The 20,009-nt window shown below is 33.2% G+C and overlaps 1 protein-coding gene across 5 annotated transcripts in view; it reads right to left on the reverse strand.

Annotated features, from left to right (window-relative positions):
• The window catches only part of Hex-A (Hexokinase A), a 124,986-nt gene that overhangs the window by 35,209 nt on the left and 69,768 nt on the right, over window positions 1-20,009 (reverse strand). Inside the window, exon 1 of one of the 5 annotated variants that reach the window (XM_072530766.1) lies at window positions 9,195-9,354. The exons of the other annotated variants lie outside the window; for them this stretch is intronic. Within the exon in view, the coding sequence (XP_072386867.1) occupies window positions 9,195-9,230 (36 nt within the window). The 5' untranslated portion in view covers window positions 9,231-9,354. Of the gene's footprint in view, window positions 1-9,194; window positions 9,355-20,009 lie in introns of those variants that run through there. 5 annotated transcript variants of the gene reach the window in all.

A 20,009-nucleotide genomic window follows, 5' to 3' on the forward strand; every position in this document is an offset into this window, starting at 1 on the left:
ATTATTATATGGAATTATTATATTGCACTGTATTGTAGTGTATTTTTTTTATGTATATTATTGTCATTTTTAAATACTTATGAATATTGCAGTTTAATTTGTATTGTATTATTATATTAATAACAAAATAAACAATGAATTTTACTGCAGAGTATGTGTAAAAAAATTTTTGCATTCAACTCCTTTCATACATATATGAAAATAAAAATATTCATTTTCATCAAAATATTGATTCAATCCTTCATTGTTAGTAAGTTGTTATTAATTCTGTTTCTCTTTCTGCTATGTCTTATCTATAGAATTACACATGTAATGATTGTGCAGATTGACTCCCAAATAAATTTGTAGCGGCGAACTGTAATAAATTCAGTAATATAATATATTCTTTATCTATAACGGCGAATGCGTGTATAGAAGTGTAACTTCCACCGGCAGTCCCACTGGACTGCCACACCCGTTTTTATTTATATTTTAAACAAATTGTGTTCACGCCTCTATCTAATTCAAGTTTATTTTATACATTTTTACAATCCGGCAACATAGTAGCATATGAAGATATATTATGCCATATGTGAAGATAAGACGAGTCCCTAAAGGCACCCCAAAGACGACAGCACTCAAATACGAGACGAGATCGGTGATGCAACATTTAGCGCGAGCGGACATAATACTTATTAGCATTCATATTATATGTATTGTGTAATTCAAAATAAAGTCAGTTTTGTTTTTGCACGGAGTTTGATTATTCACCAGCGGCACAAGCGAAGTGCATATCAAGCAAATACAAATTGTATTATATTAAAATAATTTAATAAATAAATTATTGTTTACTCCTAACGCCACCTTCCGAACCAGTGCGATAGCAGGTGGCGTTAAGAGCAAACAATCTTTATAATTTCTGACAGACCTGTCAAATTCAGACGAAATATTGAATTAATACTTAATAAAATATAAATAAATATCAAAATCCATAAACTAATTTTCGAAACCAAATTCAGATTTTTGCTTTAATCTGTGCCTTCTAAGAATTGTAAGGCAAAACAGACGTTGATAAAGATGCTATTAGAGACATGGGGAATCTAAAAATTGCATTCCACAAATGCAATTTTGGAATGCAATTTTAAGATGTCCCATGTCTAGTAACATCTTTATCAACGTCTGTTTTGCCTTGCAATTCTTAGAAGGCACAGATTAAAGCAAAAATCTGAATTTGGTTTCGAAAATTAGTTTACGGATTTTAATATCAGATGTCGCTATTTGCGTCTATACGAAGCCATGTTAGAGTTGCTTCCTAAAACAGAAAAGATTTATTTTCACGTTCAGAGCGACTGTGAATATCCGCCTCTGAAGAGCCCTTTTAGGGCGAAATACATATAAGCGGATACACAGGCGCACTGTACGTGAAATCAAAACTTAACTGTCTTTTTTCTTCATAAATAAATATCGTTTGATAGTAAATTTAATTATTGTATAAAATAAACAAGATAATTAAAAATAATAATTGTATTAAATTAAATTGTTTTAAAATTTCATAAAAATTGTCATAAAAAGTTGCAAAAAAAAGGTTCTTGCAGTTTGTATTTACAGTTTTTTTAACTTTTAAAGCTTCCGAACCAGTTCAAAGCTTTTATTCAATATGTTTGTTTCTAGGTTAAACGCAATAAGTAAAAACCAAGGCAAATAAAATCTGGCAATGGGAACGATGAACCTAATAAAACAAGTCATATTGCAAATATCCCAATTTTCCCATTGCCATAACCTCCAATCCTTTATTTCTGTTGGGAATAACGGAAAAATACATTGTTATAGTGCTATCAGTAAAACTCACATAAAGATAATATTATATCTAAAAGTTTATGGTTTCACAGATTATAATACAAAAGATTGCCGATAAATATTAGTTCCTATAGCTATTTATCAGGGATGTCTAGATGAAATTTGATAAGATAGTTTTATTGATTTATCTGTAGAGAACAAAAATATGCGTGTGTACTGTCAAAAGAAAATAATTTTATTTAGCGAAAGGCATTTTGACACATTTAAGAAGATTTCTTTTCAGTTAATGCATTTTTTCGTAATCCTTTCCTTTGGCTTTTTATTTTATTCTTCTTCTCTTCTCTAACCTCTCTTTAATACCCCTATTCAGCAGGTCATTCCCTTAATATTAATATCGCAATATAATTATATCGTTTTGATAAATACTTTAATGTCAAAAGTTCCTCTGAGATACAAGAGCTTTCATATTCGTAACGTATGTTGCAAGAAATACCTTTGATATGCGACAAGTATTTCGAAAAGGTTATAAATATTGATTTAAGATTTACAGATTTTACAAACCGAATATACAGGTAATATAGAAAATACATCCACTTTTTTTTATAGTAGCGAAAATGATGATTAGGACAAAGATTTCACGGGTCTATTAAAGACTAAAGACTATAGTGTTAAATGTACATGATGCTCCTATAAATGAACTGGTACTGTCCGTAGTATAGTTTATACTATACTTAGTATATAAGTGTTCAACCAAAGTGTGGGTCTAATCCAACCACGAGTGGGATAATTCCAAAGACAAACTGACACAGTACAATAAATAAAACCGGAAAGCCAACAGCGACTCGTGGGGTCGAAGAGACTCCCGCATGCTCCAGAATCTATAAAGTTTTGGCGAGGGGTGGTAAAACTTGATGAGTGGTTCGACTAATTTTATCCTTATAATTTTTAAAAACAACCTTTTAGGTTGCTATCAAACGTTAGAAAACGCGTTATAAAGAACTTGAATTTGTGAAATAACATCCTGGTACTGTATGTCGATAAATTTCTTAGTTTTAACATTAATTTTCTACACTGCAATACCTTTCTATCCACCGTGCTTGTCTAATAAATATTATTGTGTATTTTATATACAAACGTGAAAAATCTTTGCAATTTGTTAACAGTAAAATTGACGGCAAAGCAATACATTAATCGTTATTTCAAACAATACAGTAATAATAGATGAATGGCTGGCTATCCATTATTTAGTTGAGCACTGGTAAATGAACTATGTATATACTTGGTTGTACGAGACTGCATTGAAGTCGTGATTTTGCAATTACAGCTTGAGGTTGATGATTGTAAACAAAATAATACACTATTTATGTGTTGTTTTAAACATAAAATTCATATAAAAAAAGGGAAAATGTACAAGAAATCACTCTAAAATATCTATATAAATAAGGGCTTGTCAGAAAAAATATAACGTTTTAACATAATTTAGGGTAACTTGGGTCACAAGTGAACCATATTAAGGAGCGATCTGACAGAACGTGGAGTGACGTTCATCATCGGCGAAGAGAAATAGAAAATCCATAATACAAAAAGACAAAATATAGAGACGGTAACCAACACAACGTGGAATACCGTATTTCTTTTCAATGCTTGTAGTTTACGATCCCTTTGATAGGTCAAAATTGTCTAATTATGAATAGTCAAAAATATCGTAGTAATTTTACTATAGAGTGATCTAACGAAGTTGTGTTGGAATTTTAATCATTGTATAAAAAACTCAACTTACTAAAATGTTTACCGCCAACACTGGTACAACAGACTTAAACATTAATGCTTACCATCTAAATGGTCCAACTACATTTTGGGGTAGGTCGAGTGCTTTTATCAAAAACCAAATATTTACTAATTTCACAGTAGCGTGGGATGCCAACTGTTGTCTCTTTTCTGATCATTAATATCTATTTTCCGTTTCTCTTTGCCGACGTAAACCAACGAAGAGCGCTATTCCAAGAGCTGTCTGATTCCAGCTTTACAAATTCCAGCAAAAGCTATTGATTTGGCGAAGGAAAAAGGTGTGACAATATTAACAGTTCCTCCTCATTCTACCGGAATAATGCAACCCTTAGACGTTTACATTTATAAACCTTTCAAAACTGCCTACAATGCAGCTGTAGACAGTTGGATGATGCGGAATGCAGGAAAACCTCTAACGATTTATAAGGTAGCTGCTTGCGTTCGGGATGCCATATGAAAGCAATGACTCAGTCAAATATTTTTAGTGCCTTTAAGAAGACCGGCATCTTCCCGTACGATAGAAATGTTTTTACCGACATAGACTTCTTGCCAAGTGAAGTTACTAACATGCCCATTACTGAAAATGATGGGAATACTCTAGATGGACAAATCTTCAATGCAGAAAATCCACTGGCAGTTGGAACTTAGTAGAAATAGAACTCCTGACGCTGAGGCAGAAATATCTTTGAAATTTGTAACTCCGGATCAATTCTGACGGCTGCCAAAGACTGGGCCGACGAAAAATAACAGACAACCAAATAAAAATAAATCTATGATAGCCACGGATACCCCAGAAAAAATGGAAATTGAAGAGAGAGACGAAAGCGCAACTCATAAAGAAAAATGTGTTTCAAGAAACAGAAGATAAAACAAATGAAGAAGATACGGTCAATGTTCATTGTGAGGAAGAAGACTATTATAAAAGCGGTGATAAGGAGAATCTTATAAACCCCGACTGTTTTAAGCCATTAGAAAACTTACCCAGTGAAGGAGACTGTGTTGGTTAAATCCAACTGGAAGAATCGTAAAGTCTATTATGTTGCCAAGGTATAACAAGAGGCCAAGGAACAAAAAGTAAGTTTTTTAATTCTAAAATGGAAACACATTTCGTTTGCCAGACGTTTTAGACGTGTCTCCGGTTGCACTGTCATACATAAAATTGATATTACCACAACCATATATCTGTTTACTGGGAATACTAAACGACAACAGTCATTATATTCATTCAAATTAAATTTTACTCAAATAAACATACGCTAGCTTGTAGTGGTAGTGAATTATTAAAGGTTTTGCTATATCATGCGTTTTCTTTTCTTCAAGAAACCTGCTGATTCTTTGTACCCCCATTTGGTTCATTGTTATCCATATACCCATAGCCTGGTTCACTTTTCTCAAGGACAGGGGCAAACTGAACCAAATGACGCTTTGAAAGAAATATATTTTAACTAGTACCAAACATCTGGATTTCGCAGGGACTAAAGCAGGGAGATGGGCTGGCTCCAATTTTATTTAACCTGGCACTGGAGTATGCGGTTAGGCAAATGCATACAGACGAGAAGAATATAGTCCCACAAAACATTATACATGAAGATGACATTGAAAGAAATATATGCCGACGGATCAGAAGATGGAGAAATACGGAAGAGAATACCGCAGGCAAACAGAGCTTATTTTGCCGTCTCCCATATATTTCAGTTTATAAATGTCCACCGAAATACAAAGATGAGAATCTATAAAACCTTAATTCGACCAATAGCATGCTATGGCAGTGAAGTATGGGCCCTGAAAGAAACATTCAAAAGCAAACTCGACACATTCGAAAGAAAAGTACTGAGGAGAATACTAGGACCTGTAAGGGAAAACGGAATCTTCAGTAGTCGATACAACGAGTTTTATTAACTTTATAAGGAAGCGTCTGTCAGACTTCATTAGAATAAGAATACAAAGGTTGCAATAGGCCGGACATGTGATAAGAATGGGAGAGGATAGGCTACCAAAGAGACCGGTTGGAAAGCGCTGGGAAGACACAGTAAACAGTGACGCATAACTCCTTTTAGGAGTCCGTGTATGGAGATCAGCCATAGACACTGTGGCGCACCCAGGGTGGGGTTTTGGGGGTTAAACCCCCCCCCCAGGACATATGAAGTAAACAATATATGTATAAAGAATAGTAGGAAAATGTAATTTGTATTTCACACATAGTAGAAAAAATCCAAAACGCTGATTGAATAATTAAATTACCACTTTAAATATGTAGAACACAATAATTATTGCATTACTGTGTAAATACACAATAATTAATAATATTTTTCATTATATTTAGATATCGATACCTAATATTAGGCTTATGAGAAAGTAGACAGAACGAGTCTGTTGCGAGTAGCATGCGCCTACAGGACTGTATCTGCGGCGGCCTTGTGGACTATCACGGGTTGTGTTCCTCTGCATGTGTTAGCAGTAGAAAAGAGACATCTCTATGGGAGAAGAAAGCATTTGACAACAGCTATAAAAAAATAAAAAGAAAGGAAAGATCAATGGAAGGATGGCAAGAAGAGTGGAACAACAAGGAAGATGTTGCTCAGTGGACAAAGATGCTCATCCCGAGCCTAAGGAACTGGGTAGATTGTCTGTTTTAGGGCGTATCTTCATAGGTTCAGAAAGACAGATACAGATAAATGCCTATACTGCAAATATTCCGACATTGTTACTCACACAATGCTGGAGTGTAATAGATGTACAGTGGAAAGAAACAGAATGTATAAAGAAATAGGTATGAACCCTGTGACTGTAAGAGAGATGATCGTGAAGATGACGGGAAATACAGAGGGATGTAATAGTGTTCACAATTACATCCGAGCAGTCATTAAAAAGAAAGAAGAAGAAGAGAAACACCAACCGAGCTAACGACAGAGATAAGATCTAATTACTATTTTAATGGGAATAAGTCGCAATTGAAGGTTAAAATAAGTTTATTGACGTTTGAATTTTTGATGTTTGATCTTGCACTGATAATTTGTTTATACTCCAACAATTAATAGAAAAAGGAATAGCGGTTGGTACCGAAGTACATCTAGCCTTCACCGACCTAGAAAAGGCGTATGATACAGTTCCAAGACTTAAATTGTAGCAAGCTTTACGACAACTCGAGTGTAGTCCATACCTTTTAGGAATAATCACAGAAGTGTACAGGGATAGCACTACCTACCTAAAAATCGAAAATAGACTATCAGAGCCAATAAAAATAGCTAAAGAACTAAAAAAAGGATGCAGTATGTCACCCTTACTGTTTAATTTATATATTGAGGCAGCCCTCCAAAATTGGAGAAACCCCTGCCAGGGAATGGGAATCCCCATAGAAAATGACATACTGTTCTCCCTGAACTTTGCGTATGACCAAGTCATCCTAGCTCAAGATTCTTATTATCTAGAATTTATGATAAAGCGTCGATAGAGAGAATATTTTAAATGGGGGTTACAAGTCAGCATGAAGAAAACAGAATATTTACTTAGTTATCAATTCAGATGCAAGGTTTGAAGCGTTGATAGACGAAGATGTGGAAATCAAACAAGTGGAAAATTTTAAATATTAAGGTCCACTCATTGTTAAGAACGGCTTGGAAGAAACCGAAATTAAACACGAATTAATCAGGGACGTAAAATTGTAGGATGTCTGAACTCCTTATGGTGGGATCACAACATTTCCAAAAGGAACAAAAAAAGAATTAGGGCAAACCATGGTTGAACCAGTTCTTTGTTATGGCTCTGAAGTATGGACAATTAATGCAGACCTGAAGAGAAGATTGTTGGCAGTTGAAATGGATTATTTGAGAAGAAGTGCTAGAACATCAAGGCAGGAAAGGAAGACCAACGAATCTATAAGAAATAACATGCATGCTACAGAAACGGTCATTGACAGAATAGAAAGAAGAGGTTCAAAATGGTTTGGACATCTATTGAGAATGCCTAACGAAGTTGGCCCCAAAAACTTCACAAATGGAAGCCCCCTGGCAGAAGAAAAAGAGGGAGACCTCGACGCTCATGGAATAAAAGAATTAGAAGAGCGATGGAATCGAGAGGTTTGGAGGAGAAGCATGCCTTGGACCGGGAGGATTGGCGGAGGAGAACGGGAGTACGGCGATAGCCGTCTCCAAAATGTATTGTATTTACAAGTTGGATTAATGTCAAACGTCAATAACCTTATTTTAACCTTCAATTGTGGCTTATGCCCATTAAAATGGTGATTAGTTTACAATCCCACAAGAAAATAGCTTCAGAACAATAGATAAGATCTAGATACGAGAAGGGAGTGTCCCAAAAATGTCGTCAGCCTTACAATGGCCACCCCACTTTTGGAGTACGGTACGTGCGAGTCAACTGCGCACAAGTAAGAGAGGGTGGTTTTAGTTGGTAGGCAGGACAATAGATAGCAGATAGCAGTAGCATAAAAAAATTTCAAACCCCCCCCCCCCCCTAAGACAAATTCTGGGTGCGCCACTGCATAGACAAGCAAGGCTCAATTTGGGCTGTAGTGCCGTAGAAGAAGAAGAAACATCTGGATGGATCCTGTTTCACTTTTGACAGTAGAAGTTCGTATCTTATAGTATTTATCATCCAAATTTCAGACATATATATATATATATATATATATATATATATATATATATATATATATATATATATATATATATATATATATATTCTTTTCAGAGTTATACCACTTTAAATTTTTTTTTGACTGATTTGACTTCCGATCCAATGTGAGAACTGAACAGAACATGCCATATTGGCAACCCAAATCTTGAGCATAATAATAAACAAATGGACACAAAGTGGCTATAAGAAATTGATGGAAAGCAGTTAATTTGGTCGTACATAAGCATTGTATTAAGGACGGTTAGTACCAGCGGTTAACGAATACAATTCTGTACAAAGAAGTGACTTTTCATGTATTCCACAGTTCATAAACCACTTTGTAGCATCAGCACGGAAGTTGAAACATTTATGTATGACAAATTGATAGCAAAAATAAAAAGGAACTGAAAAATAAGTGCTTATGACAAAAGATTATCATTACATTAGATTATTAAAATGATAACAAAACTAATTGGAATAACTGTGCAAAAATGGCCTAAATTGGCATTAATAACATAGTTCGATAAGAAGAGAAGGTTTGTTTATTAGATACTTTCTTTTTGCTGGCAACAATAATAAGCACTCGTTAATATATATATATATAAAACAGTTAAAAGTGTCCAATTAAGTATATACCTGTCTAGACCACAGACTTTCTTTGATGTTTAATTTGATATTATTATAAAATAAGTCCTCTAAAGGCAGACAGTACTTCATTTCAATTAATCAATCCACTTGAAATCGGATTGTTTGCCCTTACTTGAAAATAAAAGACAATCTATCAAAAACCTGACGCAATCAATCAGCAAAAATGTACACAATTATTATAACACAATATACAAAAACTTGATGACAAGAAACTCAAATAACCCTATTTTTAAAAATCAAGGTTAAACAATCTTATATTAAATAAATGACGTAGTAGCATGTGCTCTATAACGAAAAATCGATATACAAATTTGTTCTAAAATCTAAAAATGCAACTAGTTCAAACGTACCAAAGGTGTGGCCTGGATGTTCCTTTTGTAACCCATTTTAGACTTGTAAAACACTACAAACAACAAAAAAATACTGAACTGGAAACAATCTACGTATTATAAACGTAGACACGAAACTGAGCTTACAATTTTGCCGGTTCATGCATCATTCACTTATTCCGAAAGAAATCTAGCAGAGGGGGAAGAGATACTGGTATGTTCCGTCTTTTTCCAACGTTGTCAAGCCTCTCTGCGAGCGCGCTGTGATTGGCCGAAGAGAAAGGTGTGTCGCCGTGGCCCACGTCACGCGTTTCTTACCTTTGCACAATTTTGTGCAATTTTCCCAGAAGAAATTTAAGTGTACATGCCGAAATGCACGAAACGTTAAAAAAGGACCAAAAAAACTAACGTTTAAGACAAAAATGCGATGTTTAAATGCGTTATCGAGAACGGATATACTTTACTTGAAGTTATTTAATATTTTTTCTTATCGTATGAATTTCAGGCGAACTGTGATAGGGTAACAGTGATATAGTATCGCATATACATTGATTATTATAATTAAATAGTATAAAACTTTTTCGACAGAAGTTAAGACGCAATTAATTCTATCATCTATAGTGTATTTTTATGTATGAGAGAGTAATAAAATAATAAATTATGTATGCAAATCCCTAAACTGTTGATACGGGTGACTCAATGAAAAACAGATATTTGTCAACAAGTTTACAGAAGTATATAGGAAAACAATTTTAAATTGAGTATGACCACCAGGTATAAAGGTTGGAGCAGAATAGAATACAATAGTTGTGAGGGTTACTAATTCTTAAATATGGTTGCCAGTGTCGGAGTGATGGAGGTTAACAGGTACTAATGAATTTGCAAGAAATGTAAGATGTTTATTTTATTTGTTATATATAACCAATAAAAGTTTAATAAGTACCTACCTATTTGCAAAATAAAGTTTAATTCTTTAGATAAAATAAAACGTTTTATTTTATCTATTTGCAAAATAAAGTTTAATTCTTTGCCTATTTGCAAAATAAAGTTTAATTCTTAAATGAGTGCATTCCACGAAGTAAGGGTTTCAACAATCAAACATTTAATTCTTTAATTCCAGGAATCTACGACAGTAATTGACTAGATAATTACCTTCTAAACTTATTCCACAGAAAATGTGATAGTGGGTTTTTCCATTTTGTATATAGGAAGGTCCAAGTGGCGTATTCAAAATTCTTAACAGTTCACTAAAAGTAGGTACTTCAGTTGCAAGGTGCAGTTTATTGTGTATACTAATGTTATGGAAAATTTGGAAGTGCCGTGTAAACGCCGAAAAATTGGTCCTCTAACAGTTAATGAAAAAACATTAATATTTAATTGTTTTAAATCATTTACAGACAAACGTTTATGTGAAAGTGTTGATGAGACCGTTGAGTTAGTTAGCAGTACACTTGGTGTTGGGAAATCTACGATTTACAGAGTTATTAAAGAAGAGAAATGTGGTAGTTTTCAAATGCCACGTAATGCTCCAGGGAAATCAAAATTTCAAATAGAATATCATTTTAAAGAAGGACTTCGACGGAAAGTGCATGAATTCTTCTTTAGACAAGAATTTCCAACATTGGATAAAGTTCTTGTCTCAGTTCGAGATGATAAGGATTACCCAGAAATGAGTCGAAGTACGTTATGGAAACTTTTAAAAGAAATAGGCTTCCGCTGGAAAAAGAATCCCAGAAAGTCTATTTTATTAGAAAGAAGCGATATTGTCATATGGAGAAGACATTTTCTAAGAACCATAAAGGAAATGAGAAACCAAAAAAGAAAAATATTTTATCTTGATGAAACATGGATCAACGAGGGTCATACACCAAATAAATTTTGGCAGGATGAAACTGTTACAAGTCAAAGGCACGCTTTTGTAAATAACTTATCTACTGGTTTAAACCCACCATCAGGAAAGGGACGCAGGCTGATAATAGTACACATTGGCAGTTCAGACGGTTTTGTTGAAGGTGGTTTATTAACTTTTGAATCAACTCGTACCGGTGACTACCATGAAGACATGAACGCTGATGTCTTTCAAGAATGGTTCGAACAAATGATAGATCTTCTTCCTAAGAACTGTGTAATAGTAATGGATAATGCAAGTTATCACTCCAGACTTATAGAAGGACTGCTCACAACCAAGTGGTTAAAAAAAGACTTGCAGAATTGGCTGAGTTCAAAAAATATTACGTACCATCCCGGATCTATAAGAAAGGAACTTTATTCGTTGTGTGCCCTTTATAAAGAAAAATTTAAAAAATACGAAATTGATGAAATTGCCAAAAATCGTGGAATGACAGTACTTAGATCCCCACCATATCATTGTGAATTAAACCCGATTGAACTGGTATGGGCACAGATAAAGAGTGAAGTTTCAAGAAAAAATACCACTTTTAAAATTCATGATGTTAAACAGTTGTTTTTGGAGGCCGTAAATAATGTAAAACCTGAAAACTGGGAAAAGGCAGTAAATCACACTATTAAAGAAGAGGAAAAAATGTGGAAGCTGGACAATATTACTGATAAAATGATCGAGCCAGTTATTATAAATCTTGGTTCTGAAAGTTCATCTTCTGAATCTGATTTGGATTTGTAACAAGTAGCTGTAAGTTTTATATTAATATTTTTATTCATCTATTTAACATACCTTAGACGGTTTTAAAAACTCCTTTTCTCTTTTGTAATTTTTAAAAATTAAAAAAAATGTGAATTTTTTAAAACCCTTTTTAATGTAGGCCAGTCAGTTCTAATATAGTGTGTGATAAAAGAGGTCACTTTTGTTTACATACACATAACACTTTATAACACTGAAATAATTCATTTATTTTTTACAATAATTATTCAAAGTAATTTTTCAATTAATCTTGAACACGCCCATGGAGTGGTCGGAGCTACCAGTTAAAATTATGCTAATACTCTCTCGTTCATAAAAATAAACTATAGTTGCTTGTACCTAAACGTACTGTAATTTCTTAGTTATTCATTAAGAAACTCTTCCACTGAATAATATGGTCTTTCAGATAGATAGGCTTTTGTCAATTTACGGAACTTAAGGAAAGAAGTTGTAGGTTTTTGCAAAGTGAGATGGTTGTATAATTTTTTTGCTGAATATAATGTAGATTTCTTTACTAACTCACTGGACGGGATCGGTAAATACACATCAAATGTTGAATTTCTGGTGGAGTAGTCATGATTAGGTCTTGCTGGAAAAAAAGGTAGCTTCTACTGTGTGTTAGCTAAAGGTAGCTATGTGTTATTCTACTGAGGCCAAAAAGATACCGTATTGCTCTTTTTTGTAATTTAAAAATAACGTCAGATGGGGCAGCTGTACTAGAATCCCAAAAGGGAAAGCCATATCGAAGATGAGACTCGAACAAAGAAAAATATGTTATTTTGGAAGATGATAAATTCATTTCCTTCGAAACAGATCTTATTGCATAGCAGGCTGAGGCTAGTTTTAGCTAGTTAGCAGGCACTGATACGCTTTTTGGCTGTTTATTGGGATAGTAAAAATTTTCTTACAATTATCCAAAACAAAAATATTTTTAACCGTTGATCATCTGTGCTACTCGTATCAAGCTCACAATAATTATGTACATTAAAAAAACTAAAGAAGCTGATTTTACGTGTTATCACGAAGACGTGGATAAACGGATTGTTTTTCACGCTCATAAAATTGCACCTGGATCAAGGATTCTAATTAGAGCTTCGGATACTGATGTTTTGGTGATTTTGATGGAAATTGCACAAAATTTCACAATCTGCAATTTGGCTAGTCTCTTCAGCAACTAAAAAGTTACATACCAAAACCAACAAACACCTTGATTGCATCAACTGCAGCGATTTGGCTCTAAAGTTGGGTTCAAAATTATGTCTGGTCATTGACAATTAGATATGCGTCAACATTGCCAGTTCTTGTGTTTGCGTTAGTCGGCATGGATTTGGTTTTATGCGCCAAACACACACAACAGCGCACCACAGAGAAAAAGCGAAAAAGAGTCAATATTTGGTGCGTATAAACTTAGTTTTATTTAATAACAAACGAGAAGAGACACATGCACAGAAAGAGCAACAAGTAAATGAATTGGGTATTTGTGTTATAATCAAAAATAAGTGACTTGACAAAACTGTATTGTTATTAATATATAAAATCCTATATACATTTAAATTTTGCTCTACAACAAATTTTTACAATGAATTATCTATAATTTTTCCATAAATTACCTTAGTTTTTAAGAATTACTGATTCGGATAGATTACTTATCATTTCATAGAAAAGTATTTACAATTTCATCACCATTTACACAATGGTATTGGTAATAACACTATTTTTTCGATTTCGTAAATCGGTAAGTATGTGGATTACCAGTCATAATAAAATTAATAAATATTTACTTGGTAATTGTGTAACTAGATTGAAATGCATTGTGTATTACTAGGAAAATTTACTTTTAGACTATTAAATAGACAACAGTTCGTAATATTCGTTATAATTATTCGATAAAAGCTATATCGCTCGTTGAAACTATATCCCTTTCAAATAAGCGCCTCTCATTACCTATTATGCTTCATCAGGTTCTATCTCTTCAATGGAGAATGGAGATCAATACAGCAATCTGGATTTTATTTGTAGCTGAGTAGAGAAAACTCACTTTCCTTGATAAGTAGTACAAAATCATAATTTTATCATTCAATATCCCAATTAATTTCTTTTTAAAACTGTTACATGAAAGTATAGGAAATGTTACATTTAAACTATTCAGAATTACTTATATATGTAACTTAGAAATCGTAAACTTTACATTTTAGAAACAACATTTCTTATGTTATAAGAAAAATAACAGATCTGACAACAGCGCAAATACTCTATGACGCTCAACCATATTGCACAACCCCTATATATAACAAATTTCATAAAATTGTCGTGTTAGCTGCTTCTGAAATAATTCAGTCGTTCCATATAGTTGCCTTGCGTTTTACATGAGGATTCAAGGTACAAAATATGATAGTTAGTTGCTATAAATTTAGTAGAGCTAATTACGCGCAAATTTTAAAAGAGAAGCGACAAAAAATCGATGGAAATCTAAACATAGAAGAATACTAACCACTCAGTCTCAGTGGCTAAAGATGTTTTTGACATCTAATAAAACTAAAAGAAATGAAGATTGGTTGGACGACGAGTGTAGACAAATAAATCAGCAGAAAAACGAAGCATATAAGTGCATGAAAATCTTTAGAAAAATATAAAAGTATGAGAAGAGAATTTTCAGAATTAAGAAGAAAGAGCAATGTGATCTGCAAATAAACAGTTGTAGAAAAAAGTGATATGCAGAATAATAACCTATAAAGAAAAGGATAGCTCTATAATTAGTGACAAAGGGTAGATGGGTTACTCAATTTGAAGAAATGTTTAGTGTCAATCAGAAGACCCGATACATGTTCCTATAGTTAAAACAAATAAAAAGTACAAGAGTTATGTTACCACCGTGGAAAAAATTGGAGTAGCCCTTTTAAAATTTAAAAATAACAAAGCCTCTGTTATTATCTAAGAATAAAACAATGAAAACTTTTGTTTTCTACAATCAAGATATCAACAAAAATAGGCAAACACATAAAAAAGGAAAGGAATTAAGCTCTGTTTATTAGAATCTATGGAAATTATTAAATGTAAAAATACAGATATTTTTGAATTAACAATTTGAGACAAACAGCAACACATTAAGAAAATCCTAGAATTGGAATTATTTGAGGATTTCAAAGCTACATATGACTGAGTAAATGGACGTAAATTGCTTCAGGTCATACTGAGTTTTAAATACCGCCGGAGCTAACAGAGCTAACACTGTATAATCCAGAATAAAAATTGTAGGCAGTAAATTCTTAGAAGTTTCAGCGTTTCAGCGCTATTGTAGGTCAAATGAACATCAAATATATGAAAAGAAGCAGGAACAGTGTTCATGTAGAAAAAGATTAAATTATCTTTGTGGCGGAGACACTACTAAAAATCCGAGAGTATTTTCGTGAAGGGCGAAAAGTGTACTATTTAGATGAAACTTGGCTAAATCAAGGTCATACTGTCTCAAAGGTGTGGCAAGATTTTGAAATTAAAAGTCGTCAACAAGCCTTCATGGAAGGGCTTTCAACAGGTTTAAAAAACCACCAGTGGGTAAAGGACGGAGGCTCATAATAACACATACAGGCAGCGATTCCAGTTTTTTGGACAACTGTGTTACTATTCGAATTCAAGAAAACCAAAGATTATCATGAGGAAATGGACGATCAAAAATTCTACCAAATTTCAAAGAAGAAAATTCTGTCCTTGTTATGGACAATGCGTCATACCACAATCGACGGTTAGAGCCAACACCAACAACTGCCTGGCGAAAAGATGATCAACTGGCTCTCTCAAAAAATATACCATTCGATGACAACATTTTGACAGTACAATTATTAAATCTCGCGAGAATACATATACCTAAAGAAGTCAAGAAATATGCTGTCGACGAAATGGCTTGTGAAAACAACATAATTGTACATCGCCTCCCTCTTTATCAAAAGAAGTAGCAAGAGAAAACTTAAGTTATCAACTGGCAAAGTTGTCGTCGCTTTATCGCATTAATATTTCTGACAATCTACTGCCTACAAATTTGATTCTTAACTATAGACATAGATAGCAGAGTCAAAGATACAAGATTCTCAGATTAACATGAAGTTTCATATGCAGATGACATTGACATCATCGCTAGGGCAACTAATGCAGCCATTAAGTGCATCTGCACTGAAAATAGGACTAAAAATAAATCCCGAAAACGACAAAATATATGTGCGTAATAGTGCTGGCTAATGATATTACGACCAGAGAGGAAACATAGCTTCAAAACTATCCAAAAAAATAAACTTACCATAATATAGAATACCAATAAGGTCAGTGTTATCATATAGAGCAGAAAATTCTAAGAATATATAGACAAGTTAGTACAGAAGCAATAATTTTTAAATACAATCTTGCATATCAAGGAAAAAATGTGGCAGCGAAATAGTTTAAAAATTTGACCAACTAAAAGAATTTGTTGCTATAACCTTGACAATATTTCAATAAATATAGATAAAATACACATTTTTGATAACCTACTGATTTTGAAATTATTATTTTATTAAAACGTAATCAGAAAATTTATAAAAATACATCAAGAATTTTTAAATAACAAATATGTTATAACATGTTTCTTATATAATATATTTTTTAATCGACACGATATTTATTAGTATAATCTAATGTTAATGAGGGTAAATACTATCTGAAAGTGTTTTCCATGGTCAAAGTCAATATACACTGCATGAATCCATGTAGATGTTTGTATTCGCCTCTCTAACTACTTGAATTATCATTACTTTCCTACTGACACTTCTTATAAAGAAGGTATTTATTAGAAGCAATTTACTTATGTTGAATTCAGATACGTGAATAAAAGAACTGCCAAATATTTGGACTGACAATTTCATCTAAACCAAAAATTTTTAATTTTTGAAACTTATCTGGCTCTAATTTGGCTACTGCCACACCCACAAACGTTTTGTTCGTCCAATTTCTTGCCCCGCAAATGTTTCGAGAGCTTTATCTTTTGCACGATTACGTATTAGATTAATAAAAAGACTATTTAATATACTCTTCGAGATAAGATCAAAAGATTATTTGTAGTGCGGAGACGATGATTAATTAATATTATTATCTTTTTACACTTTGATCGAATGATGATACAAGACTTAAATAAAAACTAATTATATCTGCTAATAAATATTAAATATCAGCTATAAACAGGCGGAGTCCACGATTTAAATAGTTTTAGAGTTTTAAAAAGGAGACATGAAGTTTCTCCGTTACATGTAAGATGTGTAGCCAATTTGATCCAGTTTGGCAAAACAAGAATCGAAAGTTCTCTTAATCAAGCTGTTAAAGCAAATATTGCTAAGCAATGAAATTGTTAAAAAAAAATAGATATATCGTTAGCACACTTATAGATACCGTATGTTTTTTGGCCCAAACAAGAATTAGCGTTTGAGGGTCATTTTGAGGGCGATGACTCTGACAATCGAGACAATTACAGGGAATTGTTAGCCTTAATTAAGGGCTTGCTGCATTTTTTCCAAAATCTTCCAAAAGGGCAGCTGCTTTGGATAAATTAGTACAAAAACGTTTACCCAAATTAGCAGCAACAAGGTGGATTTATGCTGGTAGACTTTTTGAGACTGTTTCTTGTATTCGTTCAGAGCTTATCGAACTATTTAAAGAAATGCATACTGATACAGCAACATGGGATGGAGAAACACGCCTTTGTTCGAAAGGTTTTTACATTACATTGCAAGAATTTGATTTTAATTTCTTTTTAAGTTTATTTGAGGTTATTCTACCAAAATCAGAAGTATTGTTTGATATTTTACAGAAAAAAATGTATGACATTGGATTTTGCACGAGAAAGGTTAATGCATTTCTAGAATTTTTGCAATTAGAGCGGAATAATTTTGAAAGTCAAATAATCAAAGTCAAAATAAGAAGATTTTGTAAATGATGATGTCCCCAAACCAAATAAGAGGCAACGAATTATCAATACTAACGATGACAAAGAGACGTCTTAACCACGACTTTTTTTTTTTAATTTTTGACACTATGATTATTCAACTTATGGTTCATTATTCAACAATGTGTTTTCTAATTTAAAGCATTTAGAGTGTTTGTCACTATATGATTTTGAGAATTTTAAAAATTATACAAACAAATTCCCCGATAGCGCTTTTTATCAACCCGTAAAGCTATATGGACAAAAATTTGACACAGTAAAGTTAAAAAGAGAATTGACAGTTGTTTATAATGATCCAGACTATATTGTACAAGATGTATAAGAATTATATCAATATTTAAAGTCTTCAAAACTTGATAATGCATTTCCGGAAGCTTGTAAAGTGGCAAACCTATTTTTAACAAATCCTGCAACAAGTACATCTGTTGAAAGAAGTTTTTCAGCAATGAAACGGATTAAAACATGCCAAAGAAATACCCAATTGCAAGATAAAATGTCGTCACTTTCTTTAATTTCCGTCGAGAAACTCTTTAAATGGATTAATGATAAAACCCTCTTTTGGTGAACACCAGTTCGTCGAACTGCGTCTAAGCGGATACAGAAAGAAAAAAGATGTTCTGATCTTGGCGCGAGCTCTCAAAAAATGATCCCACCGAGAGACAGACAGTTTGTGCGGGGTAAAGCAACGTTTATCAAGTCAGTGTATAACCGACACACCAGAGTATACTTTTTAGAGGCCAAGAAACCTTAAACCAAGTGGTTTTACCCTTCATTTCAGCTAGTGAATCTGCAAATGGAGCTCATATCTATACTTAACAAAAGGCAATAACCTTTTCTTGATCCCAAATCCAAAAAAATTAAACATAACTGAAATAGAACCACACCAAAAGCAATTGACCAAAAAAGCAGGCTACCAATAAACAAACTACCAATACACGACCAACCACCCCCGATTCTCAACAATCAGATGCTCAAACAACCACAGAACCAACCGCAACCCTCCATATCTGCAAAGATCCACACAATCTACAAATATAAACAAAAGGGAACTCCTGCTTGGACAGATGGAGATCAAAAATCACAAACAACGTATAAACATCCGATAAGAACAAAAAAGAACTACCGAAGATCCCTCAACAAATATTTTGAAGAAAATAATGGTCGTCAATCTTATATTACTATGAATTTATCAAGTTGTAATATCATCAAATGTATCACTAAAACAATAAACATTAGAATATTATTATATTGAGGTTTTACCTTTATTATAAACATTGGTTAGTTTTGGTCACGTTTTCATGGGGAAAAACCTATTGTTAAAATCCCCTCAAACATTTAATTATTTGTGATTTCCAAGTGTTAACATCTAATTGGGAAAATCTTGACTAAATTCGAAATATTCCAGTGACAACGACATTTTTCATAATCAAGAATACCAGTTACAGATAAATCCTTCGTCGGCAAAAGAAAAAAAAGATTATTAATTGAGTGTGTCTGATGAATTGTCTACTGATATTACATCATTACACGGACAATTACATTGTTGCCAAACATTTAAATTATCCAATTTATCGAAAGGAAAAGTGGAGTATTTTAAGATAAATTTGGTACTCTTGATACGAGTGTTGTTCTAAAAGTTTTTAACATTCGTATGATATACCCAGCGATAGAAAGAAAACAAAATCACCACGTTGTCGATCTTTTCAGTTTGTGGTGACAATTTTAAAAGATTATTGCGAGTACATCAATAATAAAACAATGGCTACACCTACATACATATTGCGCATAAGGTTAAAAAAATAAAACAATTTATAATTATCGGTTTTTGTCCTATGCGCTACACGAAATGTGTAAATTTTATAACAAAAAGACTGGATACTGTACAAACCGTTAACTTAACGTTCTTTGAAATCAATCCAACACAGCTGCCATAAAGAAATTTCCTTGGGCGCACTAAATAACCAATGAACAAAATTAACTGCCTCAAACAATATCTAGTCTGGACCAAAAGAATATCCTGATCAAATATCGCGTTAGGGCACACCGGTGATTTAAGCGGTGTTGACCTACCGAGAACCCTCTGGAAGGGACTATCGCCGATGGTCTCACCTCTGGCGAGACCACTCTTTAGGTAGCTTTCTTTTTTGCTTTCAAACCATAAAAAAGATATATCCGGAGGGTTTCAAGCTAAAACAGATTTATCTAAGGTATTATC

Source organism: Diabrotica undecimpunctata, chromosome 4, assembly GCF_040954645.1.
Source record: "Diabrotica undecimpunctata isolate CICGRU chromosome 4, icDiaUnde3, whole genome shotgun sequence".
Taxonomy (NCBI): domain Eukaryota; kingdom Metazoa; phylum Arthropoda; class Insecta; order Coleoptera; family Chrysomelidae; genus Diabrotica; species Diabrotica undecimpunctata.